At 68.0% G+C, this 25,605-nt stretch overlaps 3 protein-coding genes across 4 annotated transcripts; 2 read left to right on the top strand and 1 right to left on the bottom strand.

Moving 5' to 3' along the window:
* Nucleotides 1–42: 42 nt before the first annotated feature.
* On the top strand, nucleotides 43–9,002 carry PPP1R9B (protein phosphatase 1 regulatory subunit 9B). The gene is made up of 10 exons (XM_083809337.1): nucleotides 43–1,669; nucleotides 4,313–4,445; nucleotides 4,567–4,687; nucleotides 4,841–4,945; nucleotides 5,251–5,386; nucleotides 5,518–5,670; nucleotides 5,778–5,831; nucleotides 6,076–6,305; nucleotides 6,724–6,820; nucleotides 8,046–9,002. Exons 1-10 carry the CDS (start codon nucleotides 377–379, stop codon nucleotides 8,097–8,099), a joined length of 2,376 nt encoding a protein of 791 aa, XP_083665463.1. The 5' UTR covers nucleotides 43–376; the 3' UTR covers nucleotides 8,100–9,002.
* A 1,315-nt stretch (nucleotides 9,003–10,317) lies between these two features.
* Nucleotides 10,318–16,662, top strand: SAMD14 (sterile alpha motif domain containing 14). Its single transcript, XM_083809338.1, is given in 11 exon segments — nucleotides 10,318–10,445; nucleotides 11,120–11,174; nucleotides 12,526–12,683; nucleotides 12,916–13,015; nucleotides 13,018–13,209; nucleotides 13,296–13,383; nucleotides 13,997–14,071; nucleotides 14,164–14,320; nucleotides 14,920–15,033; nucleotides 15,118–15,273; nucleotides 15,972–16,662. Coding segments are annotated over 10 exon segments (1,239 nt in total). The 5' UTR covers nucleotides 10,318–10,445; nucleotides 11,120–11,131; the 3' UTR covers nucleotides 16,128–16,662.
* A 264-nt stretch (nucleotides 16,663–16,926) lies between these two features.
* PDK2 (pyruvate dehydrogenase kinase 2) lies at nucleotides 16,927–23,855 on the bottom strand. 2 transcript variants are annotated; one of them, XM_083809339.1, is made up of 11 exons: nucleotides 23,663–23,855; nucleotides 22,270–22,411; nucleotides 20,837–20,908; nucleotides 20,456–20,640; nucleotides 19,656–19,745; nucleotides 19,256–19,333; nucleotides 19,069–19,145; nucleotides 18,895–18,993; nucleotides 18,690–18,812; nucleotides 17,596–17,709; nucleotides 16,927–17,497 (listed from the first exon to the last, which is right to left on the bottom strand). In XM_083809339.1, the coding sequence occupies exons 1-11, from the start codon at nucleotides 23,778–23,780 to the stop codon at nucleotides 17,357–17,359; spliced, it is 1,239 nt and encodes a 412-aa protein (XP_083665465.1). In that variant the 5' UTR covers nucleotides 23,781–23,855; the 3' UTR covers nucleotides 16,927–17,356. The 2 variants fall into 2 exon arrangements, with proteins under 2 accessions (XP_083665465.1, XP_083665466.1); XM_083809340.1 differs by having other exon boundaries at nucleotides 18,705–18,812.
* Between the last annotated feature and the right edge of the window lie 1,750 nt (nucleotides 23,856–25,605).

The following is a 25,605-nucleotide window of genomic DNA, read 5'->3' as shown; positions in this document are numbered from 1 at the left end:
AGGCCCGGTGCTACCGGTGGGCACGGGGGGGGGATCGGGGTGACGGCGGCGGCGAGGCTGAAGCACGGCGGTGAGGAAGAGGAAGAGCAAGAGTGCGTCGCTAAGACCCAGAGGGCTCTGCGGGCAGCGGGGCGGGCGGATCGCAGGCAGCAGCGGCTCCATCACCAGCGCAGCAGCGGAGAAAAAGGGGAAGAGGAGGAGAAGGGAGGAAGGAAGGAGGGCCGGGGCGGAGGGGGGGGGCGCGCTGGGCCCCCCCAGGCTGGCGATGGCCTGACCGGGTCCCCGGTGGCCCTCCGGCAGCGGCCCCCTCCCCGCGCCCCAGCAGCCGGCGGGCGATGCGGCGCGGCGGTGGCGGCGGCGGCGACGACGGGGCAGGATGCTGAGGACGGAGGCAGCGAGCGGGGCGGCAGCCCCGGGCGGCAGCGGGGGGGCCCCGGGCGGCGGAGCGGGCAGCGGGGGGCTGAGGAGCGCGTCCCCCCACCGCAACGCCTACGAGGCCACCATCCAGGCCCTGAAACCCACAAAGGATGCCGAGGGCGAGGACGGCAAGAAAGCCCGTGGCAAGAAGTATGGCTCCAACGTCCACCGCATCAAGAACATGTTCCTGCAGATGGGGACGGCGCCGGGCCCCGAGGGCACCTGCGACTTGGCCAAGGGCAAGGAGAAGCCCGTCCGCCTCTCCTTGCCCCGGGCCAGCAGCCTGAATGAGAGCGTGGAGCAGGGCAACCTCCTCAAGCTGGGCACCAGCGTCTCAGAGCGGGTGAGCCGCTTCGACTCCAAGCCCGACAAGCCCTTCTCCAAGCTGCAGGAGACCCGCAAGATCTTCGAGCGGAGCCCGCAGGAGAAGGAGGCCACCACCAAGCTCCTGCTGCGCAAGGAGCGGGCCGGCTTCCAGGACCGCAAGCTGGACGTGGTGGTGAAGTTCAACGGCAGCACCGAGTCCTTGGACAAGCTCGACACCGAGGCGGTGTCGCCCACCGTCAGCCAGCTCAGCGCCGTCTTCGAGAAGGCCGACCTCCGCAACAACCTCCACAAGACGCCGGGGCGCGCGGGGCCGCTCAACTCCAAGCTGGTGAGCAAACGGTCCCGCGTCTTCCTGCAGGGAACAGAGGCTGGCAAGGCCGAGAGCCGGACGGGAGATGGCCCCGCTGCCCCAGCACGGCCACGGCCGGCCGAGGAGGAGAAGGCAGCGGGCAAGGCTGGGAGGCCGGCGGAGAAGGATGGGAGCGTCCCGCGGGTGCAGGAGGTCTGCAAGATCAAGCCGGTGGAGGTGGAGGAGAGCGGCGAGTCGGAGGCCGAGGTGGAAGCCGGCGAGCCAGTGCCAGTGCCTGAACCGGCCAAGGGGGCCGAGGGGCCGGCGCCCCCCGAGCCACGCCTGGAAGGGGGCGAGGAGCCCCCCTACGCTGAGGAGGGCATCAAGGGTGAGCGGGCGGACGAGGGCGACCTGTACGACGAGTCCAAGAAGGAGGACTTCTCCGAGGCGGACCTGGTGGACATAAGTGCCTACAGCGGGCTCGGGGAGGACTCGGGGGGCAGCGGGCTGGATGAGGACGAGGAGGCTGATGGGCTCTACGAGCCCGAATCCAGCTGCGTGGAGATCCCTGGGCTGTCCGAGGAAGAGGAGCCCGTCCCCAATCGCAAGATCCAGTTCAGCACGGCCCCCATCCAGGTGAGCCCGGCCGCGGGGTTTTGGGGGTACCCGGGCAGAGCTGGGAGGAGAAACTGGGAGTTTTGGGGTGCCCCCTCCAGCCTCCAACGAGGCTTGAGGACGTGGAGGCGGCGATGGGCAACCTCCTGCCCCACTGCTCATGGCCAAGCTTGGGCCACCACCATGCAGCGCTGGGGAGGAGCTGGTGGCCCAGCCTGGAGAAGGGCAGAGGGGCTCTGATGCGCCCTTGCACCCCAAAAGGACCCCTTTGGGGAGCACCCGGTGGCTGGGTGCAGCTGGATGGGAGATGGTCCAGGCACACCGGTGGGGTTGCAGCCCCAGTATGGCCACACGGGGAGGGGATGGGGATGTGGTGTGGGGTGGGTACCCCAGCCGTGGGACCCTGGGGATGGTGGTACATCGTGGGGGAGTGACATCGGAACCTAACGGGGTGGCACATTTGCACCATGTGCCCCAGGAAGGGCCGGGAGCCACTCAGTATTTAGGGTGGGGATGCCCAAAATATCCGGCTGGGCCCTGGGTGCTGCCGGCTGCCCCCCAAGGCCATGCCACCACCCCTCTGCATAGGTCCCCAGGGTCCCTCAGTGCTGGGACCCCTCCCGGAGCCAGGGTTCTATGGGGGAGGATGTTTGCCCCCCTCCTTCCCCCCTCCCTCTCGGGCCCAGCGCGGGACCATTTCGGGAAGTGGAGGAAGGGGAAGTGTCTCAGCAGTACGGGCAGGCGGGGGCCAGCCATGAGAGCTGCCCGCCGCCCCCCCCCCCCACACCCCGGCAGCCTGGGGACGCAGGGACAGCTCCGGGATTTGGGGTCCCCATCTCGTGCCACGGTCTCTGGCCGGTGCTGGCGGTGGTACAGCGGGGAGAAGGGGCCGTGCCGCTATTTCGGGGCTTTCTCTCGTGCTCCTATCCCCTCAGCTGGAGGAACAGAAATTGCTTTGTGCCGAGCGGGGTTATTTTTAGCGGCACGGCCTATATTCTGGCTCTGAGTCAGCGGCGGGTGGGTGGCCCCACCTGGGACGGGGGACAGGGACCATGGTGGCCCGGTGTGGGGATAGGGTCCCGCGGTGGCCGTGCACTGGCTGGACGCACACCGGGGTTTCGGCGCCATGGGGACCGGCCGGCCCAGCTCCAGGAAGGGATTTCCCCCGTGGATGCGCTGTCGAGCTTTTTGGGGTGCTCTGCACCCCCAGATGCTGCATTCAGGCTCCGGTGTTTGCCCCCTGCCCTGTCTCTCCGTGAGGTCCCGTGGGCATGGGTGGGCAGGGAACCCATATGTCCTGCACCCTGAGCATCCTGAGTCCCCTGTGACCAGGAGGCACTGGGGACCCTGGCACCAGCACCCACCCTGCACCCAGGGATCGGGGTACCCACTGCCAGCCCCCTCCCCAGGCCATTTGCTGCCCCCATCTGCTTCTCCCTTGGGAATTTCTCTGGGTCCCCTGCGCATCCCAAACACCCCGAGGGCCTCCGCACAGAGCCGGGTAGCACAGCGGGATGCCCATGCCTGGGCCACCCCTGGGGACCATGTGGAGGGGGACAGAGGCAGGTCCCCAGTTTGTCCCCTTCATCCCTGTGTGCCACCCAGGAGGGTCCTGCCCGTCTCAGTGTCACCGGGCTTTGTGCGATGGCCATTGACACTCATCCCTAAATACCCTTTGTTGCAGGGCTTTAGCGGTGTGGTGTTAGCCCTAATCCACTGCGGCCCCTCCGGGGACATCTGCTGTGCTCAGCACCAGGACTCCCACACCTGGGTGACCCCCCCTGGGGAGCCCCTGGCTGGGGAAGAGGGGAGGGTGAGGGGAGGAGTGGGGGAACGAGTCAGGTCTGCTCCCCTGAATCGTGCAGCTCCGAGCGGCCACTGCTGGTGCACCCCATCTGCCTGTCCGTCCATCATCTGTCCATCCACCCAGTTATCTGCCTGCCTATCCAGCCACCCCTTGGTCCATCTGTCTGTCTGTCAATCCACCTATCTATCTGCCATTTCATCCACCCATCTGTCCGTCCATCTATCTGTCCATACCTCCATCCATCCATCCCTCCATCCATCCATCTGTCCCTCCATCCATCTATCCGTCCATCCTTCTATCTGTCCATCCATCCACACATCCATCTACCCACCCACCCACCAACCCTCTCCTCTCTCCCTCCCTTGGTCCATCTCTCTGTCCACCAGTCCGTCTGTTCATCTGCCATTTCATCCCTCCATCCCTCCCTCCCTCCCTCCCTCCCTCCCTCCCTCCCTCCCTCCCTCCCTCCCTCCCTCCCTCCCTCCCTCCATCCATCTGTCCATCCCTCCATCTGTCCATCCCTCCATCTGTCCATCCATCCATCCGTCCATCTGTCTGTCCGTCTGTCCATCCCTCCATCCATTCCTCCCTCCATCCATCCCTCCATCCATCCATCCATCCACCCATCCGTCCCACCATCCGTCCGTCCATCCGTCCATCCCTCCCTCCCTCCCCAGGACACAGGGCATGGAGTCACCTCTACTCCCAAGGCCACCCCAAGCCCCCCTCTGTGCTTCCTCAGACTCTTCCTCATCCTGCGGCGCGACGTGGGGCTGGGGGATTTTCCAGTGCCTCGTAGGATCAGTAACCCCCCTCTGCATGCCCCCGCCCCACCGCCCGTCTCCCTCCCACACCAGGTCTTCAGCACTTACTCCAATGAGGACTACGACCGCCGCAATGAAGACGTCGACCCCATGGCCGCATCGGCTGAGTACGAGCTGGAGAAGAGGGTGGAGCGCCTCGACCTCTTCCCCGTGGAGCTGGAGAAAGGTGGGTCCTGGTCTCATCCTGCTCCCCAGCACCTTGGGGATGGATCCGAGGTGACCCCATCGGTGTCGGGCGTTTGTAGCCGCCGCTGCCGCCCCCAGGACACGGCTCTCTGTCTCCGCAGACTCCGAAGGGCTGGGGATCAGCATCATCGGCATGGGCGCGGGGGCCGACATGGGCCTGGAGAAGCTGGGCATCTTCGTCAAGACGGTGACGGAAGGGGGGGCGGCCCACCGGGATGGCAGGTACGGAGTGCCCGGCCCCAAATCCCCCTCTGGACTCCTGCTGCTGCACCCCCGTGGGCTTTGGGGGGTGATGGAGGGGCCAGTCCGGGAGCTGGGAGACGCTGGGGAGGTGGGCAGGGGGTGGCAGCACAGTGACGGTCCCCTTGTCCCCAGGATCCAGGTGAACGACCTGATCGTGGAGGTGGATGGCACCAGCCTGGTGGGGGTGACGCAGAGCTTCGCCGCCTCCGTGCTCAGGAACACCAAGGGCCGCGTCCGGTAGGGCCCGGGGCTGGGGACACATGGGGGCACGCTGCCCCCACAGCACCCCCTGCCCCAAAATACCCCCTGATCCCTACTGTCCCCATGGCCACAGCCTGCCCTACGCCACCTTGCCTCCCCAAATCCCCACCATGAGCATAATGCACCCCCAAATCCATCACTCCCAGGAGCATCCTAGCAGGGATGCCCCCCACCTGAGCCTCCCCTGGCTGTGCCACCTGGGTGCCCCCCATCTGAGGCCCCCTGCCACCTGAGGCCCACCCCCCCCCAGTCCTCAGCTGAGCCCCCCGCTGTCCCCGCAGGTTCCTCATCGGGCGGGAGAAGCCGGGCGAGCAGAGCGAGGTGGCGCAGCTGATCCAGCAGACGCTGGAGCAGGAGCGGTGGCAGCGGGAGATGATAGAGCAGCGCTACACCCAATACACCGAGGACGACGAGGAGGTGAGGGAGGGGACAGCACCACCCAGGAGGGGACAAATGCAGGCTCTGCCCGATTCGGTGACTCGGTTTCCCCGAGTGGGAGTCCCGGGGGGGAGCTGCCGTGTGCCAACCTTGCTCCCTGCCCGCCGCAGACGGGGGAATACGCCACGGATGAGGAGGAGGAGATGAGCCCCATGTTCCCCAGCGGCGAGATGGCCATCGAGGTGTTCGAGCTGGCTGAGAACGAGGACACGCTCTCACCGGTGGAGATGGACCCCGAGAAGCTGGTGCACAAGTTCAAGGAGGTAAAGAGGGGCTGGAGGGAGAGGGGGGGATGCGGGTGCACATGGGGACAGTGCGGGGATGTCCCACCATGTCCCCACACCCCACGAACGCCTGGCTCCTCTCACAGCTCCAGATCAAGCACGCCGTCACCGAGGCTGAGATCCAGCAGCTGAAGAGGAAGGTGAGCGGGTCCCTGGTGCGCCCTCCATCTCCCCACATCCCCTGCATCTCCTGACCCCTTCCCAGATCCCCACGTCTGCCCCCCAGCCCACCCAGAGGTTCTGTGCCATGCCATGCTGTGCTGTGTCATGCCGGGCCATACCTGCTCTTTGTCCACGCCATGCCGTGCCATCCCGTGCTGTGCTGAGCCATCCTGTGCTGTGCCGTGCCGTGCCGTGCCGTGCCCTGACCCTGTTGTCCCCCAGCTGCAGTGCCTCGAGCAGGAGAAGGCTCGGTGGCGGGCCGAGAAGGCCCAGCTGGAGCAGAGCGTGGAGGAGAACAAGGAGCGCATGGAGAAGCTGGAGGGGTACTGGATGGAGGCGCAGAACCTGTGCCAGGCCGTGGATGAGCACCTCAAGGAGACGCAGGCCCAGTACCAGACCCTGGAGCGCAAGTACAGCAAGGCCAAGAGGCTCATCAAGGAGTACCAGCAAAAGTGAGGGCAGGGCCCTGCGCACGGAGCCTTCCCCCGGGCATGGACACATCCCTGGGGCACCGACCCCTTCCTGGGCACCCCTGGTTCCTGGGCATGGACCATCCCCTGGGCACGGTCTCATTCTCAGGGCACCAACTCGTCCCTTGTCCCTGCAGACAAATGACCCCATCCCCTGGGCACGACCCCATCCCTTGGGCACAGCCCCGCCCCCTGGGCACCAATTCCATCCTGGGCACCCGTTGTTCCCAGGCATGGACCATCCCCATGGAGACCCCTGGGCACCACCACCCCACCGGGCACAGTTTCTCCTCGATGCCCAAACCCCGGGGACCCCCTCACCTGGCCCATCTCCCCCACCGACAGGGGGGCACAGCCCCCGTCCCCGGTGCCATGCACCCACACCTTTGTCCCCCCGCAGGGAGATCGAGTTCCTAAAGAAGGAGACGGCGCAGCGGCGGGTGCTGGAGGAGTCGGAGCTGGCCCACAAGGAGGAGATGGAGAAGCTGCAGGAGAAGGTGGGCACCGGGCGCCGGGACGCGGGCTGCCCCTGAGCCCCGGGGCCCCGCGGGCACGGCCGGATCCGGCCATGGCCCCGCCGCCGCCTGGCCCCGCTCCGCCGCCGCTCTCGCCACCGCGTCGCTCCCGGGATGGATCGCAGCAGATCTGCTCTCGCTCCGGCCGCCGGATCCCACACCGGGCGGCAGCGGAGCCGCCTGGGTGCCGGCTCCCTCCGGACTGTGCGCCCCGGCCACTGGATCCCACGCCGGGTGGGATCTGCCCCGGGATCTGCCCTGGGATCTGCCCTGGGATCTGCTCCCGCCGGATTCTGCTCCCACCGCCGCGCCCTGCCCCGGATCGCAGGGGATCTGCTTGGGGTGCTGGTGTGCGCCCAATCCTCCTTCTGGCACTGGATCCCACGCCGAATTGCAGTAGATCTGCCTGGGTTTCGGGTCGCGCTGGATCCTGCCGCAGGGTCTGACAATTCCGTAACGGAGCAAAAGAGATCGTCTTGGGCGCTGGATCCCAGGCTGCTTGTGCGGGATCCCCCAGGGGTTCCCGGTAGATCTGCGCAAGACATTGGGTCGCGCTTGATCCTCAGTTGGGAGCCGGATCCCATGCTGGTCATGCAGGATCCCACCACCGGTCACACTGGATTCCATGCTGGCTTACACTGGATCCCCCCCAGCGGGTCGGGCCAGAGCTGTGCTGGGTCATAGCAGATCCCCCGCGGGGTCACCGGATCCCCCGGGAGCCCGGAGCGCCCGGGAGGCTGCCGTGGGTCACAGCGTGGGGCCGGGACCCGCCAGGCTGGGGGGGCACCAGGGCCCCCCCCAGGCACCAAGCAGAGCCCCCCACGTGCCCCCCGCCCCCCTTACACCCCAGTCGCCCCCAGATGTCCCACAGCCACCCCCCCCCCCCAACCTGCCTGCAGCCCCCAGCCCCACACTGTCCCTCCATCACCCTGACCCCCCCAGGTCCCCTGTGTCCCCCCCCCCACATCCCCATCCTTCCCTTCTGCCCTGTGTCTCCCCCACCTCAACACCCCCACGTCCTGTCCTGTCCCCCCCCGTGCTGTCCCCCCATCCCCGTGTCCCCAACCCCGTCCTCCCCCCTCCCACGTTCTCCCCCCAACACTTTCCCCGTGTCCCCAGCCTCCTGTCCCCGTGTCCCCAGCTCCGTGCCCCCGTCCCCGTGCCCCCCGCCCCCCCGCTGAGACCTCTCCCCTTTGCTGTTTTTCAGATCTCCGAACTGGAGGCCAAGCTGCAGACTTTGAAAAATTCCAACCCGACTTAACCACCCTCAAACCGCAGCGATTATTTTTTTTTTGGGGGGGGGGGCTGGGGGTTTTGCCCCTCTCCCCCCAGCCCCGTCCCCTCCCTCTCCACCCCTTCCCCACCTGGGGGGGGAGGTGAGACCCTGCCAAGGCCTCCTGGTGCCCCCCCATCTCCCCTTGGGGTACAGACAGTAGGGGGGGGCCGACCAGGGGGATTTTTTTTGGGGGGGGCGGACACCCCACGTTCGTATCTGTTTCCAGTGTGAGTCTCGTGGTAACGTGATGGACAGATGGGGGGGGGCACGGCCCCCCCCCAAGGCCTCCCCCTCCCCAGGCGCGCCCTCCTTTCGACGTGACCCCCCCTTGGACACAGAGCTGGCACCCTGGTTGGACATTGGTGTGTGTGTGTGTGGGGGGGGGGCAATCAGAAATGCCCCCCCCCCCCAAATGTGAGCCATACTGGAGAGCAAAGAGGGGGCATCTGGAAGCCCCCCCCCGCCCCCTGACCCCAGCTCCTCCTCTTGGGACTCAGCTGGAGCGCTGGCGGGGGGGCGGGGGGGGGGCAGCACTTGCCTTTGGGTGCACGGCGCTGTTGGCCCCCCCCGCGGACTCAACCCAGCGTTCGGTGCTGGGACCCCTTGGCCCTTCGACATGGGGGGGGGGGACAACCCCACTGCCCCCCCCATCACCCCCCCCAGTGCCACCACCGCGGGGACGCTCCCGGCCTTTGCCAAGCTCAGCCTTTGCCAACCTCTGCAGCGGGCACGGCGGGGGGGGCACAGCTGGGGGTGCCCCCCCTGCACCGCCACCGACCTCCCCCAGCCCGGGGCTTTCGCCTTCCCTGGGCGGGGGGGGGGGGCAATGCCAGGAGGCGGGGAGCCCCCCCCCCCATTTGTAAATACACCCCCCTCCCCCCCCATAAATCACAGTATTTCTCTGGGGCACCCCCCCACCGGCCAACCCCAGCCGGGCCCGCCCCCCCTTTCTCAGCCCATTTTTTTTTTTTTTGTTTCTATTTGCCCCCCCCTCGAAGTACTGAGTCTCCGACAGTAACTGGATGTGGGGGCAACTGGGAGCCAGAGCTGGTTATACTGGGAGGGGGAGGCGGGGGGCACGAGGGGGTGATGGGGAGGGGGGGTGGGGGTCCGACTGGATTGGAGCCACTTGGGGAGGGGGAGGGGGGGGGGAGTATTTAAAGGGGGGGGGGCGGGGAGCAGAGCCCCGGGGGGGTGCTGGGGTTATTTAATCTCACACGTATACCTGTGGGTGTATATACTATATATATATGTACGTATGTATGTACTGGTCCTCGTTTTGTAACGCAACGTCCTCGCATCCCACCCCCCGCCGATAAACGCACCTCATTGTCCCCCCCCGCGCATCATTGCCCCCCCCGCCAGCTGGGGGCACTGGGGGGACTGGGAGGGGCAGGGGAGGGGGGCACTGGGGGGGGTCGGGGGGGTATTGTGGGGAGCACTTGGGGGCGCTGGGAGGAGGGGGGTACTGGGAGGGATGAGGGCACTGGGAGGGGTGGGAGGCACTGGGAATGGTGGGGGGTCACTGGGAGGGACGGGGGGTACTGGGAGGGATGGGGGCACCGGGAGTGATGGGGACACTGGGAGGGCAGGGAGTGGTGGGAGGCACTGGGAGAACTGGGAGTGGTGGGGGTACTGGGAGGAGTGGGAGTGGTGGGAGGTACTGGGAGGACTGGGAGGGGTGGGGGGGCATTGGGAGGGATGGGGGCACTGGGAGTGATGGAGACACTGGGAGGACTGGGAGGGGTGGGGGCACTGGGAGCACTGGGAGGGATGGGGGCACTGGGAGCACTGGGAGGGGCGGGGCACTGGGGGCCTTTCGCGTTCCGAGGGGTGAGGGAGGACGGGAGGGAGGGGTGGGGGGCGGGGGGGGGCTGCGTGTGCGCGCGTGCCCGGGCCGTGCGCGTGCCCGCGGGCGGGCCCCCGGGCGCTGTCCGTTCAGCACCACGCGCTGCGCACCGGCTGGACCGGGCTGAGCCGGGCCGGGCTGAGCCGGACCGAGCCGAGCCGGACCGAGCCGAGCCGGACCGGGCTGATCCGAGCTGAACCGGGCCGGGCCGGGCCGGGCCGAACCGATCCGATCCGGGTCGGACCGGGCGGGGCGGGGCGGGGCGGGGCGGTGGATCCCCCCCCCCCCCCCTTCCCCTCCCCCAGCCGCTTCCGGGTTCCTGTTCCCCCCCCCCCCCCCATCCCCATCCCCCCCCCCCCGGCCCCCGACCCGGCTCGGCCCGGCCCGGTTCGGTTCCCCAGCGCCCCTGGCCCGGCCCGGCTCGGCCCGGCTCGGCCGCGGGCCCGGCGGCGGGAGGCGCCCAGGATGCCCGAGGAGCGCGGGTGAGTGGGGGGGGGGCAAGGGGGGGCCAGGGCGGAACCCCCGGGAGGGAGCATCCCGGGACAGCCCCCCCGGTACCACCCCATCCCCGGTGCAGCCCCCCTGGGACTGCCCCCCCGGGACAGCATCCCCGGGGCAGCATCCCGGGTACCGCCCCATCCCCGGTACGGCCCCCCCGGGGCCGCCCCATCCCCGGTACAGCCCCCCCGGGGCCGCCCCATCACCGGTACAGCCCCCCCGGTACCACCCCATCCCCGGTACACCCCCCCCCGGGACAACCCCCCGGGATAGCATCCCCCTGTACAAGCCCCCCCGGTACAGCCCCCATCCCCAGTACAGCCCCCCCGGGACAGCTCCCCCCGGTACAGCCCCCCCGGTACCACCCCACCCCCGGTACAGCCCCCCCCCCCCCCCCAAATGGCCTCCCTGGGGGCAGGGAGGGGCATCGGGGGGTGGTGTTGGGGTATCTGGGCTGGGATCTGCCCCCCCTCACCCCCCCAGTGGAGCCACCAAAGCATGAGCAGCCCCCCCCCCCCGAGAGACCCCCAAACATCAGGGGGGGGATTTAACCCCTTCCTGACCGCCCTGTAACAACTGGCCTCAGTACCTCCCTGCCCCCCCCCCCCCCCAAAATGCTCCCCCCCCCCGGTCCCTGACTGCCCCCCTGCACCCCCAGCCCTGCCCCACCATGTCGGTCTCCAAGCTGCAGGACGCGGAGGATGAGGTTTTCGGTGAGTCCCTGGGGGGGCTGGGGGGGGGGGGCAGCACCCAGCGGGGGGTGCTGACCCTGCTGCCCCCCCCTGCACCCTCTCGGTGTTCTGGTGGTGATGGGGTCACCTTTTTTTTGGGGGGGGGGGTCACCTGTGGGGTTGGACACGGGGACAGCAGGGACACGTGTGGGGGGCGTGCAGGGACGCGCTTGTGGGCAGGGGGGGTCACGGGGACGGGGGGACACGGGGACGGGGGGACACGGGGACACAGGGACGTGTGTAGGGCACACAGACACATGGGCCTGGGGACACGCACAGGACCACCTGGATGAGGACACGGGGACACGCATGGGGCACACGGCACGGGGACAACCAGGGGACACTGCCCTGAGCCACCCGCCCCCGGGGTTGGGGCACAGCGGGGCGGGCGGTGGCACTTGGCCCCTCGGATATGGGGTGGCCCCATGCAGGCTGTGTCCCCAGGCGGGGCCAGGCCTGGGTGACGGGGACGCTCTGTCCCCAGGGACACCCCGCAGCTCCGCTCCCTGCTCCGGGCACCTCTGAACACTTCTCTCTGTCCCCCCGTCCCCGTCCCACCCCGCTGGGGTGCCCCCTGTCCCCAACGCTCCCCTCTCCCCCTGCCTTCTCCTCCGGGATCCTGCCGGTCCCGTGCTTCCCCTGCCCTGTCCCCGTGTCCCGTTGTCCCTCTGTCCCCTCTCTGTCCCCGGGCTGGCCTTCTCTTCCTGACCACCCGTCTGTCTGTCCCTGTCCGTCTGTCCCTCTGCTGCTCTGCCACCCCCCCTTCTGTCCTTCCCCATCCCTCCCTCCTCAATCCCCCTGTCCCTCCCCACCCATCTGTTCACCCACCTGTCTTGTCCCTACCTGTCCGTCCGTCTGTCCGTCCCCATCTTCCCTGATCCTACACGTCCATCTCTCCCTCCCTCCCTCTCCCATCTCCTTGTACCCGTTTGTCTGTCTGTCCATCCATCCATCCCCTTCTTCCTTTCCCTACCTCTCCATCTGTCCCTACCTGTCTGTCTGTCCCTCTCCATCTTCCTTTCCCTACCCCTCCCTCTGTCCCTGTCTCCTGTCTGTCTGTCTGTACATCCATCCCCATCTTCCTTCCCTACCCCTACCCGTCCCTATCCCCTGTCCGTCTGTCCGTCCGTCTTTCCATCCGTCTCCCTCCCACCTCACCCCTACCCATCCCTTTGTCCACTCCTCTCCCTGTCCGTGCCCATCCCTCCATCCCCATCCCCTTTCCCCTATCCCTATCCGTGCCCCCCTCACCCATCCCATCTCCCCATCCGTCTGTCCATCCATCTGTCCGTCCGTCTGTCTCTCTCTGCCCCGGTCTCTCTTTCACCCCCAGATTTTACCGCTGTGGTTCCAGAGACGCCGCGCCTGGACAGCAGCTTGCAGAAGGCTCGAGCCCGGCTCCTAGCCAAGGGCCGCCGGCACCGACCCTCCCGCTCCCGCCTGCGAGACAGCGCCAGCTCCACCGAGGGCGAGGAGGGGCTCGACGCGGCGGTGAGACCCCCGGGGGGAGCACCCGGGGGGGGGGGGGGGGGCGAGGGGATGGGGGGCACGCCAGACCCCCTGGGAGGGATTTGGGGAAGGGGTGGAGGGGGAGGAACAAGCAGGGGACAACCCCGGCGGGGGGATTTGGACAGCCCCCAGAGGGCGAGGACAAGGGGGGGCACAGGGATTTGACACCCCCGTGCCATGTGCCCCCCCCTCCCCTCCGCCCCCCCCTCCCCAGGGAGCCGAGGGCAGCCCCGTGGCCCCCGGCTGCTCGCCCCCTGCCGCGCCGCCGCTCTCGGCCCCTTCGCCCTTCTCCCGCGGTGCCGAGTTCTCCTTCGAGGCGGGGCGGTGAGGAGGGCGCTGGGGGAGCCCCCCCCGGCCCCCTCGCCCCCCCTCAGCCGCTACCGGCCCCTCACCAACGCCTCGTCCCAGGAGGGGCTGGCGGGCACCCCCTCGCCCAAATCCTGCCACAGCTCCGACAGCTCGCCCGGCTTCGCCCGCCGCGACGCACGGCCCCAGCGGCACAGCGAAGGTGAGCCCCCCCCCTTCCAAATACCCCCCCCCCAAAGGCAACCCAGGCAGGGGGTGCTGGGTGACACCCCCGTCCTCATCCCGCAGACGACAGCAGAGACATGAGCCCCCCCGAGCCAGCCAGCCCCACCGTGGGGCTGGATAAGAAGACGCGGAGGAAGTTCTTGGATTTGGGGTGAGCCCCAGTCCCAGGGGGGCGGTGGGTGGGGAGGGGTGGACGCAGGACAGACGGGCGGACAGGGGGTGAGGGGCAAGGGAAAGGTGGGGGGATAGATGGAGAGGGGCCTGGGGGAACAGGAAGGTGGAGGGGTCTCCGTAGAGGTTGGCGGATGGACAGAGGGTTCTCCGAAGATGATGGGTGGATGAGGCTGAAGATGGGAGGGTTTTCTGAAGGTGGATGGATGATGGGATGGATGGATGGACAGACAGATGGACGGATGGATGGAAGGAGGGCTCCCTGAAGATGGATGGATGGATGGATGGATGGATGGATGGATGGATGGATGGATGGGAGGGTTCCCTGAAGACAGATGGATGGATGGATGGATGGTGGAATGGACGGAAGGATAGTTTCCTGAAGATGGATGGATGGATGCTGGGATGGGATGGATGGATGGATGGATGGATGGATGGATGGGATAGATGGATGGAGGGTTCCCTGAAGAAGGATGGATGGAGGGTTCCTTGAATATGGATGGATGGAGACAGAGGGAGTGAGGGCTGGGGGGCTGGGGGGGGGAGCACAGCCACCACGGCACCCATCTCTCCACCCCACTCCCCCCCCACAGGGTGACCCTCCGCCGGGCGTCCTCCAGCAAGAGCCGCAAGGAGAAGGGCAGCAACCGCCTGTCCATGGGCAGCAGGTGGGGGTCCCCTCCCTGGCATGGGGGGCTGCTGGGCCCCCTGCAGCGAGTGGAGGTGGCCCTGGGGTCCTAACACGTGGCTGTGTCCCCAGGGAGGCATCGGAGGGCCCCGGCCGCCCCTCGGGGTCCCCCTTCCTGCCCTTCTCCTGGTTCTCGGACAGTGCCAGGGGCTCGGCCTCCCCCGGCTCCGCGTCACCCGCTGGCTCCCCCCGGCACGAGGGGCTCAGCCCTGCCAAATCCGCTTCCCAGGTCAGTGCCCGTGGGTCTCCAACCCCCCCGTTGGGGCAGGTGGGCGTGGGGGAGAGCACGGGAGTCCTATAGGGCCAGGATGCTGTAGGGAAGGTCAGTGCTTCTATGGGTGAGGTCGCTATAGGGGAAGAAGTCAAAGCCCTTTTGGGTTTGGGTAGCTACAGGGACAAAGCCCCATAGGGTCAAGATAACTATAGGGGAGGGGGTCAAGTCTATAGGGTTGTGTGGCTACAGACAAGGGGATCAAAGCCCCATAAGGTCAAGATAACGATAGAAGAGTGGCTCAAAGCCCTACAGAGTCAAGAAAGTTATGGGGGGAGTCAAAGCTTCATAAAGTCAAGCTAACTCTAGGGGAGGGGATCAAACCCCTATAGAGTCAAAACAGTTTTGGGGGGAGGATGAGAGACCCATAGGGTTGGGTAGCTGTAGGGAGGGGGATCAAAGCCCAGTAGGGTCAAGATAGCTATCGGGGTGTCAAAGCCCTATAGGGTCTGGTAGCCACCTAGGGTGTCAGAGCCCTGTGGGGAGGACAAGAAGGGGGCCGGGGGGGCTGCAGGCTGCTCTGGGGGCACCAGCCCTCGCTCCTCCCGCTGCCCCAGGACTCGACGCTGAGCGACGACTCCCCGCCACCCAGCTCCAGCCCGCGCCTGCCTGGCCCTGCCGCCACCAAGTGCTCCTACCCCTACCACACGCTGTCGCAGTCCTCGGATGAGGTGAGACCCCCCCCCAGGGTGCGGGGTGGGGGGCATGAGGTTGGCGTCGTGCGTCCCTTGCTAACGCTTGTCTCCTGCCCCCAGTTCCTGGACGAGCCCCTCGGTGCTGCCGCGGGCTGGACGTGCCAGCAGGTCGGGCAGTGGCTGGAGAGCCTCAACCTGGAGCAGTACGTGGAGGAGTTCTCGGCCCACGGTGTCGATGGTCCCCGGCTCCTGCACCTCGATGGTGCCAAGCTCAAGGTAGGGGGGGGCTGGGGGTGACAATCTCTGTCCCTGGGTGGGGGCATGCTGGGGTGCAGGGGGTTCTAGGTGCCCCCATGGGCTCAGGCACAGGGCAAAGAGGGTCTAGGTATCCCAACAGGGTGCTCCAAGGGGCAGGAAGTTTGTGTGTTCTAGGTACCCCAACTGCCGTGCCAGAGGATAACAGGCTCTAGGTAACCCAACAGGAGGCTCAATGGGGCAGGAGGTCTGGGCGGGTTCTAGATCCCCCAATAGGGCACATTTGGTTGGGTTCCAAGTACCCCAACAGGCCGCTCCATGGGGTAGGAGGTCTGGGTGGGTTCTAGATCCCCCAGTGGGGCACATTTGGTTGGGTTCTAAGTACCTCAACAGGCAGCTCCGTGGGGTAGGAGGTCTGGGTGGGTTCTAGGTATCGCAAAGGCCCCATCAAAGGACAACAGGCTCTAGGTAACCCAACAGGCAACTCCATGGGACAGATGTGAGTAGGTTCTACATATGCCAACGTGCTCATCAAGGGACAACAGGTTCTACTTACCCCAATACACTGCTCCACGGGGCAGGGGGAGACTCCAGGTAGCACAACACACTGGGTTCTAGGTCCCCATGAGGCTGGTGCATAGCCTGGGGGGCTTCAGGCACCCCAAGACCTGGGGTGGGGGGCTGTGTGGCCCCCCTAGCAGCACCCGGTGCACCGGCAGGCGCTGGGGGTGGGCAGCTCTCAGGACCGCGCCGTGCTCAAGAGGAAGCTGAAGGAGCTGAGCCTGGCCGTGGAGAAGGAGCGCAAGGCCCAGGAGAAGGCGGAGAAGCAGCGGGAGAAGCAGAAGAAGAAGGACCAGGAGCAGCGGCGGAGCTAGGGGGGGGCTGGGAGCGCCCCCACATCCCCCTCCCCTGCCCACTGCCCTCCCTGGGGGGCGCCTGGCCCCGGACACGCGGTGGTGGCGAAGGGACCGCAGTGCCAGGCTGAGACGGGCACGGAGCAGCACGCGTGTCCCCCCTCTGCGTGTCCCCCCCCCCGACCTGCACCCCATGGGCACAGACTGGGCCCCCCCCCGGGCCCCTATTCCGGATGCAAACAGCACATTGGACCCCCCCTCCAAACCTCATACCCCCTCCCCAACCCCGGCTGCCCCCCACCCCAAGGGGTCCAAGGTGTGGGGGGGGTCACAGCTGCCCCCCCAAATCCACCCCGGTATGGTGCAGCACCAGCCGAGGACAGTGCATGGCCTGACCCCCCCCCCCCGGACACGCGCACCCCCAGTCGGGGTGCAGTAAGCGAATGCTGACCCCCTCCCCTCCCACCCCCAGCCCCCCCAGGTAAAAGCCTCCTGGCACGGGGGCACCCCAGGAAATAAAAGGGTATCAAGGGCCAGTGCAAACCAGTGCGAGCCTGACTGGGATGTGGGGGACCAGGCGGGGTGGGGTTGGCTGTGCTGGGGGGGGGAGGACACGGACATGGAGCATGGCTCCAGCCCCCAAACCTGTCTCTTGCTCCCTAAGTGCCACCACCGTCCCCAGGTCCCCAGGTGCCACCAGGCAGCAGCCTCTTCCCAAGCCCAAGGGGTAAACTGAGGCACGGAGCAGGATAAGGGACTGCCATGGAGGGGGGAACACGAAGTGGGGGGGTCCTGGGGCCCCAAAAAGCCACCACAGGCGCTCAGTCAACATCCGATTTACTGACAGCATGGGGAGGAGGAGGGGGGACAGATTCCCGAGCAGGTCGGAGCATGCCTGGGGGGGGGGAACCCTATGTTGGACGGGGGGCAACCCTACAGGGTGCATGGGGTGTGGGGGGGCACACACGGGGGTGAGGACAGCTCAGTAGTGCAATGCCAGGGACGGCACGGGGAGCTGGGGGGGGGGGCTCTGACCCGCTCCCCCCAACCTGTAATGGCTGGGGGGGGGGACAGCAAAGTGCTACTGGTCATACTGGGAGGGTGGGGGGCAGCCCCTCGCTGCCCCCATGGGGTTGTGTCCTCCCTGGGATGGGGGTGCTGGGGGTGGCCAACCCCCAGCCCCGTATCTAAGTGCCACCAAGGCTTGGGGGGGGGGGGGGGGGGGGTCCCAGCGGAGCCCCCCCCCCGGCCTAGGGCACGCGGTAGGTGGAGGTGTTCTTGGGCTCGGTGCTGGGCACGCACCAGTCCCCGGCCTCCTGGCTGGCCTGGTAGTGCCGCCACGCCGACTTGTTGTACACCGGCAGCCGCTCCACCGAGTCCGTGGACAGAGCCTGCGGGGACAGCCGGGGGATGGGGAACGGCCCCGAGCCACCCCCCGAAACCCTGGGACCCCCCCCCCCCGGGAGAAGGGGACGGGGAAGGACCCCACCTTTAGGTAGATGACGGCGTCGGTGCCGAAGCCCTCCATGGAGAAGAGCTGCAGGTCCCCCTGGAAGTACTTGGCGTAGAGGCGGGAGATGGGCAGCCCGTAGCCAAAGCCGGCCTGGGGTTTGGGGGGGGGTTACGGGGTCGGCACCCCAGGGAGCCCCCAAATCTCCCCGCGCCACCCCAAGTAGCGCCACGCGCACCCACCAGCGTCCACGTGGCACCTCCAGGCGCCACCATGCCACCCAAAAACATCCCCGTGCCAACCCCAAGTGTCCCCATGTCACCCGCAAGCACCTCCAAATGTCCCCGTGCCATACCAGGCACCCAAAAACATCCCCATGTCAACCCCAAGTGTCCCCATGTCACCCCCAAGCACTTTCAAATGTCCCCGTGCCATTCCAGGCACCCCACAATTTCCCCATGTTAACCCCAAATGTCCCCATGCCGCCTAAAGCACCCCAAAACGTCCCCATGCTCCTCCGGGTACCCAAAAATGTCCCTGCGCCAACCCATACCCCACCATACCACCCCCAAAATATCCCCATACCAACCCCAAATGTCCCCATGCTACAGCCGAGCACCCCGAAGTGCCCCCCTACCAACCTAAACCTGCCCATTCCACCCCAGGCACCCCCTAAATGTCCCTGTGCTAACCCTGAGCACCCCTACGTGTCCCCACACCAACCCCAAGCCCCCCACACCACCCCCAAACATCCCCACACCACCCCTAAATGTCCCCATCCCCCCCCAAACTCCCTCCAACACCCCCCAAGTGCCCCCAAATGCCCCCGTGCTGCCTCCAAGCACCCCCAAACAACCCCATGCCACCCTCAAACGTCCCCAAAACCACCCCAAATGTCACCCTGTTACCTGCAACCCCCCCATGCTGCCCCTAAACCCCCCGTGCCTCCCCCAAACGTCCCCACGCCCCCCCCAAACTCCCTCCAACAACCCCCCAAGCGCCCCCAAATGCCCCCGCGCCGCCCCCAAGCACCCCCAAACAACCCCTCACCACCCCCAAACGTCCCCCAAACCACCCCAAACCCCCCCCCCGCACCCCCTCCCAGCACCGCACCGGGACCCCGCTGCACGTACCAGGGGGGCACCTACCAGGGGGGCCCCCCCGGTGCCCAGCTGCGGGGTGGGAGCGGTGGAGTACATGTAGCTGAACAACCGCTCGATCTTGCGCAGGGGGACGCCCATGCCGCGGTCACTCATCTGCGGGGGGGGGGACAAGGGGGGGTGACAGGGGGTGGCAGACGCCCCCCCCCACGTCCCCCAGGGGGGGCCGGTCACCCACCTTGATGGAGAGGTCCTCCTGGCCCAGGGCCACCATCACCCTGATGGCCGGTAGCCGCGGGCTGTTCTCGTGGCTCTCCACGGTGGCTCGCATGGCGTTCTGGGGGCGAGGCGTTTTAGAGACCCCATAAATTGTTCCCCCCCCCTCCCCAGTCATCGGGGTCCGCAGCGTTACCTTGAAGAGCTCGAAGAGCATGTGGTAGAGATGCGAGGGGACGTAGACGATGCTGATGGGCTGCTGGGGGCTGCTCGCTGCGGGGCACAGCGCCGTCGGTGGCCTCCCCAGCCCCGAACGAGCCCCCCGAGATCCTCCCTCCACCCCCCCCCGACCCCATAGCGGGGACCCCCCCCCCGAACCTCACCGTTCACCTCCTCGATCTCCAGGTCGGGCGAGGCCATGTAGTACTTGTCGCACAGCAGCTTGGCCATGTTGTAGGCATCTGCGGGGGGGTAGGGGGGCGAGGAGGAAGGGTCAGCGTGCCCGGCACCAAGGCTTTGGGGCCCCCCTTTTCCCCAACCCCCCAAAAACATTTTGCATTTTCAGAGACCCCACAATCAGCTGGGGTGACCCCAAAACACAGAGGCACCCCTTGGCTGAGGCTCGCCCAGCTCGTGACATGTCCCGGATTGGAAGCTCCCAGAGCAAGGAGAAGATCAGGGGGACTTTAAAGGACTGAACCCCCCCTCCCCCCCCCAAATCCCCTCCCTGATGCCGCGCTCCCCCCCGTCGGGGTGGGAGCCGACCCCCCCGGCCCCACAGACCTCTCACCACGTTGGCCACGCTGCAGTGGGGGTCGATGCTCCCGATGTGCTTGGGGTGCGCCGGGTTGGTGCTGCCGTCAAAGAGCAGCGCTGGGGAGGTGCGGGGTGGGGGGGGTGTTAGCGCTGGGGACCCCCCCAAACAACCCCACCAAGACCCCCAGATCGGTGCCCCCCCACCCCCAGCTGTGCCCAAGGCTGGGTTTTGGGTCCCTCACGACCCCTTGTGGTGGGCGACACGGGGACAGGGATGGGCGCAGGGGCAGGGTGGGCACAAAGGGGACAGGGACGTGCGCGGGGGGGGGGACGTGGGGCAGCCGAGGTGTGCAGGCACTGGGGATGATGGGGACACCTGGGGCTGGTGGGGACACCTGGGGACAACAGGGACACCCGGAGCAGGAGCAGGATGCTCGGGACTGCTGGGGACACCAGGGACAAGGTGATGCTGAGGACACAAGCAGGATGCCCGGGGCTGGTGGGGACGCTCGGGGCAGGGGTGACACCGGGGGCAAGAGGGGACACCGGGGGCGACAGGGGACACCCAGGGCTGGCAGGGTGCCCAGGACGGGACTGGGACACCCAGAGCTGACGGGGACAACGGGGGCAGGAGCAGGACACTCGGGACTGATGGTGGGATGATTGGGACCGATTTTGGGATGCTTGGGACTGCCGATGGGATGCTCAACGCAGGGCGAGACCGGCGGCGCTCGGGGCACCGAGGGGACCCCGGGGGTGGCGGTGGGGACCCGGGGGTGGCAGTGGGGACCCGGAGGGTGGCGGCGGGGACCCGGCAGGACCCTCACTGTGCTGGTTGATGAGCATGCGGATGGAGATGCGGCTCAGGTAGAAGCGGTCGAGGAAGTACTGGATGTTCTGGTTGGTCACGGGGTCGTCCCCGTAGGCGTCCTTGTACTCGATGACGCCCTGCGCCATGGTGGGCACCACGTCGTTGTGCCGGTTGCGGATGGTGACCAGGGCGTCCGTGAACCTGCCGGGGACAGGGCGGGGGGGGGGACAGGGCTGGGGCACCCGGTCCGGGCACAGCCGTGATCCAGGACGGGTTTTCCCAGGGATGGGAGGCACCAGGGAAAACCCGACGTGGAATCCGGTGGCGGCCCCGGAGGCAGCTGTGCCAGAGGTGACAAGGGGGGGGGGACACACTGGGGCTGTCACCCCACACTTACTGCCCCAGGGTGGCCTGGTCCTCGGGGTCCCTGTCGTGGAACTCCATGATGTCCAGCAGGCTCTGCACGTACCTGGGGAAGGAACCGGTCACCCCCCAGCACCCCCCCAAATTGGGGGCACCGGGGGTCCCCACTGCAGGGCGAGGGGCTCAGCACCCCCCCGGAGCACACTCTGCCCCACGAAGCCACCCTGGGTGGTGGGGGGGGGCATGCTTGTCCCATAGCATGGTGGCCCTGGGGACGGTGGGGACACAGCCCTGGGGTGGGTGCGAGGGTCGCAGCGATGTGTCCCCCCCCCCCCCATACATGTGCTCTGGGAAAGGGGCCGGGCCTGATCCTGCCACCCCCCCACCCCAAAGCTCGCAGGGCTGGCACGGGGACGCCGAGGACGCAAACAGCTCGTCACGTGGCCGCACTGGGAGAAGGTTCAAGCTGCCACCAGCTGGCAGGGGGACGTGGCCCTTAAAGGGACACCCAGAGCCTGCCCCGCACCCCCCGGGGACATGCCACCCCCCCGCGGCCACCAGGGCTGGCTTGGCCCTTTCAGGGGGCAGGAGGCTGCGGCGGGACCGGGGACCCCCCCGCCCCGTGCTGGCAGCAGGTGGCGTGTCCCCAAGCTGGCCAGCAGCCCTTGTCACCAAAGGGCGAGAGCTGAGTGCTGCCCCGTGGGACGCCCGTGCCCTGTCCTCGTCCCCGTGCCACCCCCCTGCCCCCCCCCAAGCAGCGCCCTCCGGATCTGCTGGGGACGAGAGGTGGTGGCAGCGGGACCAGTGGTGGCACTCAGGCAGGTGGTGGCACCGGGATCCCCCCGGGTGACAGCGGTGGGAGCTTGGGGACAGTGGTGGGACCTGGGGTGACAACGGTGGGACCCGTGGTGGGACCCATGGTGACAATGGTGGGACCCACGGTGGCACTCAGGCAGGTGGTGGCAGTGGGATCCCTCTGGGTGACAGCAGTGGAACCTCGGTGACATTAGTGGGACCTGGGGTGACGATGGTGGGAGCTCAGGGACAACGGTGGGACCCACGGTGACAATAGTAGGACCCGTGGTGACAACGGCAGGAGCTAGGGGACAGTGGTGGGACCTGTGGCGGTAGCAGTGGTGGGACCCACGGTGACAACGGTGGGACCCACCGTGGCAGGGGTGGGACCTGTGGTGGCACCCAGGCAGGTGATGGCAGTGGGACCCCTCTGGGTGACAACGGTGGGAGCTTGGTGACAACGACTGGAGCTTGGTGACAACAGTAGGACCCATGGTGGCACCCACGCTAGCAGCAGTGCGACCCGTGGTGGCACCCCCGGTGACAGCGGTGGGACGCCCACCAGCACGGTGACAGCGGGGGGGACCTCCCCGCGATGCCGGCAGGCTGGGCGGTGGCAGGGGGGTGGCAGGGGGGTGACGTCCCCCCCCCCCCGGGGGTGTCCCTGCTCACCAGCTCTGCACCAGCTGCACGGAGGGGGTGCGCAGGACGCGGTCGGGCAGCAGGTTGATCTCCTTCATGATGTTGGAGAGGCGGACGGGCAGCTCCTGCCGCAGGAAGGCGAAGGAGGTCTTCTCGCAGGCATTGCTGGAGCCTGGGGGGGGGGTTGGGGGGGTGGGTGAGCCCCAGTGGACCCCCCCCCAACAAGCCGCACGGTGGGCTTCACCCCCTCCGCCAGCAGGAACTGGGGGGGGACCGGAGCAGGGCCCTGATTTTATTTCAAGGAAGATCCTAAAGGGGTTGAGGGCACCGGGACGGGGCAGGGCTCAGCAGGCTGGGCGACCAGTACGGACCAGTATGACCAGTACAGAGCAGGCTGGGGCTGGAAGCGCCTTGTCCCGTGTCTGGGAGGGTTCGCCCAGTGGTGGCACTAGTGTCCCCAGGTGGCTGTGTCCCCAGCCAGGAGGTGGCACGAAGCCTGGTGGGGACACAGAGGGGTCCGCGAAGGGGGGGGGGGGGGGGGGGGGGGGCACATCCTGGGGGAAGGGGGGGGGGACCATGGGATGGGGCTGAAGCCCAGGGGGACCTGGGGGGGGGGACAAAACAGAACCAGGGGACCCCAGGGTGCAGCCGCCAACTACAGGAGGGACGAGGCGGGGGGGACGCAAATAAATATAGCCCTGACATTAACCGTGCGGGGGGGGGGACAGAGGGTGACGGAGACACAGAGACAGGTGGGGCCACCCTGCTTCCCTGGGGAGCATCACGGGGGGGGGGCCGACACCATGGCATCCCCTGGGGAGCTGGGGATGGCGGGAGGGGGCAGGACAAGGAAGGGCTGGAATAATGTGGGGGGGCTTTAACTAAGGGGGGTTGGGGAGGTCACAGGGGGGCAGGATCCCCCCCACCCAGGTGGGCGCAAGTCAGGACAGCGTTTTCCCAGCCCAGCTTTTTACCTATGGGGGTATTTCCCGGGGGGGGGGGGGGGGGGAATTATCACTATCCTAGATAAGGGTGCACGCAGGGACCCCCCCCCCCCAAAAAATAACAACCGGACACCCTAGCACCGGGAGGGGAGGGGGACAGGGCACGTTTCCCCGTACCCTAACACTGCGGGGGTCCCTCCTTAGGGGCAGCCCCCCCCGGCCCGGCTATCTCCAACCCAAGGGGGGTGCTCCCCGGGGGGGGGGGCGGCAACTAAGGGGTGGGCGGTTACTACGGGGGGGGGCGGGAGGCGGGACACCGGCTGTTTACCGGGGAGGGGAGAACAGAGCCGGCTATTTTCGGGGGGGGGGGTCCCCGGTAGTGCCCGGTCCGGGGGTACACCGGGCGGGGGGGGGGGGGCAACAACGGAGGGAGGGGGACAAAAAGGGGGGGGGGGGGCACCCGCCGGGGGGGTATTTACCGAAGTCCAGGAACTGCTTCATGGAGAGCGGCGAGGGCGAGAACTTGCTGAAGTGCTCGATGTAGGTGGGCACCCCGGCCAGGGCCGCCCGCTTCCGCAGGCACCGCAGCAGCCGCATGGCGCCCCCCCGCCGCCCGCCGCCCCCGGCCCCGGCCCCGCCGCGCCCCCGCCCCGCGGCCCCGCGCCCGCGCCCCCCAGTTCCCGCGCCACGCCCCCTGCCCCGCCCCCTGCCCCGCCCACCGGTCACGGCCAATCAGCGCCCGCCGCCAATCAGCGCCCGCCGCCAATCAGCGCCCGCCGGATCCGCCCCCTCCGCGGGGTTGGGCGCGCCACGCCCGCTGGCCACGCCCCCCGGCCACGCCCCCTCTCGGCCGTTAACCCCTTCGCGGCCGGAGCCGTGCCGGGTTTAACCCCTTGGGTGCCGGCGCGCACCGTGCTGCCCTGTGCAGCGCTCTGAGTCCCCTGCCCACGCATAACCCCAACCGGAGGGAGCCCCCCCCAGTAACCCCAACCGGAGGGAGCCCCCCCCCAATAACCCCAACCGGAGGGAGCCCCCCCCCAGTAACCCCAACCGGAGGGAGCCCCCCCCAATAACCCCAACCGGAGGGAGCCCCACCCAATAACCCCAACCGGAGGGAGCCCCCCCCCAGTAACCCCAACCGGGGGGAGCCCCCCCAATAACCCCGACCCAGCAGCATCCACCCCATAACTCCAAGGGGGGGGGATCCCCCCCCCCAATAACTGCAACCAGGGAGGAGCCCCCCTCCCCCTAACCAGGGGAATGCCCTCCAATAACCCCAAAGGGGGGAGGAAATGCCCCAAATAACCCGAAGAGGGGGAAAGCCGCCCCAAATAATCCCTACCTGGGAGGAGCCCCGACCCCCCCCCATAACGCCCAGCTGGGGCATTGTGCCCCCTCCCCCCCACTTCATTGGGACCTTTTCCCCCTGGGCCTACTTTTTCCCCATCCCCTATACTTTTTCCCCAGAAGACCCCTGCCCCCATGGGTGCCCTCTTCCCGCCCCCAGTTCCCCTGAAGAGCATCTCCCCCCCCCCCACCACCGTAGCCTTCTGTGTGTCCCCCCCCCCCAATAGGACCCACGGGCCAGACACGAGGTTACAAATCCCAGAGCGAGGCTTTATTAGGCCCCAGCAAGGGGGGGGGCATTTATGGGCTGGGAGGGGGTCACAGAGCCCCCCCAGCCCCCAGTACCGACCCCGCTCCGGGGCTCAACACAAATGCACACAAGAGACACGGAATAACTTAACCCCAGCTGCGTCCGTCGGGGGGGGGGAGGACAGAGGAGCCCCCCTGGGGGCTACAGCTGGGGGGGGGGGGGGGGGCACCACCTCCCCAGCAGGAAAATGCAGGGGGGGGAAGGTGCAGAATGAGCCCCCCCGTACTGCTTGAAGCAGAGGGAGAAGGCACGAGCCCCCAGCCCCGCATAGCACAAAGCTGGGGGGGGGGGCCCGCACCCAGAGCAAAGGGAGGGGGGAGAACTGGGGGAGGGGGGGGGGGGGCAAGTGTGTCCCGGCGTGCAAGGACGTGCCCCCACCTGGGGGACCCACGGGGGAGGAGGAGGAGTGTCTGCACAGGGCCCCAGCGGCAGAAGGCACTCAGTGGGGTGAGGACGCAGTGGGGGGGGGGGGGGGGTTTCGCCGAGGGGGGCATTGCCCCCCCCCCCCTCCAAGCGTGCAAGGTGAGCGTGCAAAGCCAGCGCCGGGAGGCGGGCAGGGAGCGAGGGGCTTGTGCAAAGTAAACCCAAGAAGTCCTGGTGCTCCCCGGGGGACTTGGGGGGGGGGGGATATGGGGGGGCGCAGGGAAGGGGGGGGTCAGTAGTACTTGTCTGGCTCCTGCCAGTTCGTCACCCAGTGTTTCTTGCGGCGGTGCCGGGGGGGGCCAGGAGGCCGGGGGGGCGGCAGCGCTGCTCCTGCCGGATCCT

Source organism: Anser anser, assembly GCF_964211835.1.
Source record: "Anser anser genome assembly, chromosome: 23".
In the NCBI taxonomy this organism is placed as follows: domain Eukaryota; kingdom Metazoa; phylum Chordata; class Aves; order Anseriformes; family Anatidae; genus Anser; species Anser anser.
The sequence above is the reverse complement of the archived record's forward strand: the minus strand, read 5'-3'. Positions and strand labels throughout refer to the sequence as shown.

Coding starts and splice junctions, on each gene's coding strand:
- PPP1R9B (XM_083809337.1), top strand. CDS start 377: ATGCTGAGGACGGAGGCAGCGAGCGGGGCGGCAGCCCCGGGCGGCAGC. Junction 4,688..4,840: donor GCGGCCCACCGGGATGGCAG/GTACGGAGTGCC, acceptor CCTTGTCCCCAG/GATCCAGGTGAACGACCTGA. Junction 6,306..6,723: donor ATCAAGGAGTACCAGCAAAA/GTGAGGGCAGGG, acceptor GTCCCCCCGCAG/GGAGATCGAGTTCCTAAAGA.
- PDK2 (XM_083809339.1), bottom strand. CDS start 23,780: ATGCGGCTGCTGCGGTGCCTGCGGAAGCGGGCGGCCCTGGCCGGGGTG. Junction 18,813..18,894: donor AGGAGGACCTCTCCATCAAG/GTGGGTGACCGG, acceptor CCCCCCCCGCAG/ATGAGTGACCGCGGCATGGG. Junction 17,498..17,595: donor ACGCCGTCATCTACCTAAAG/GTGGGGTCCTTC, acceptor CTGTCCCCGCAG/GCTCTGTCCACGGACTCGGT.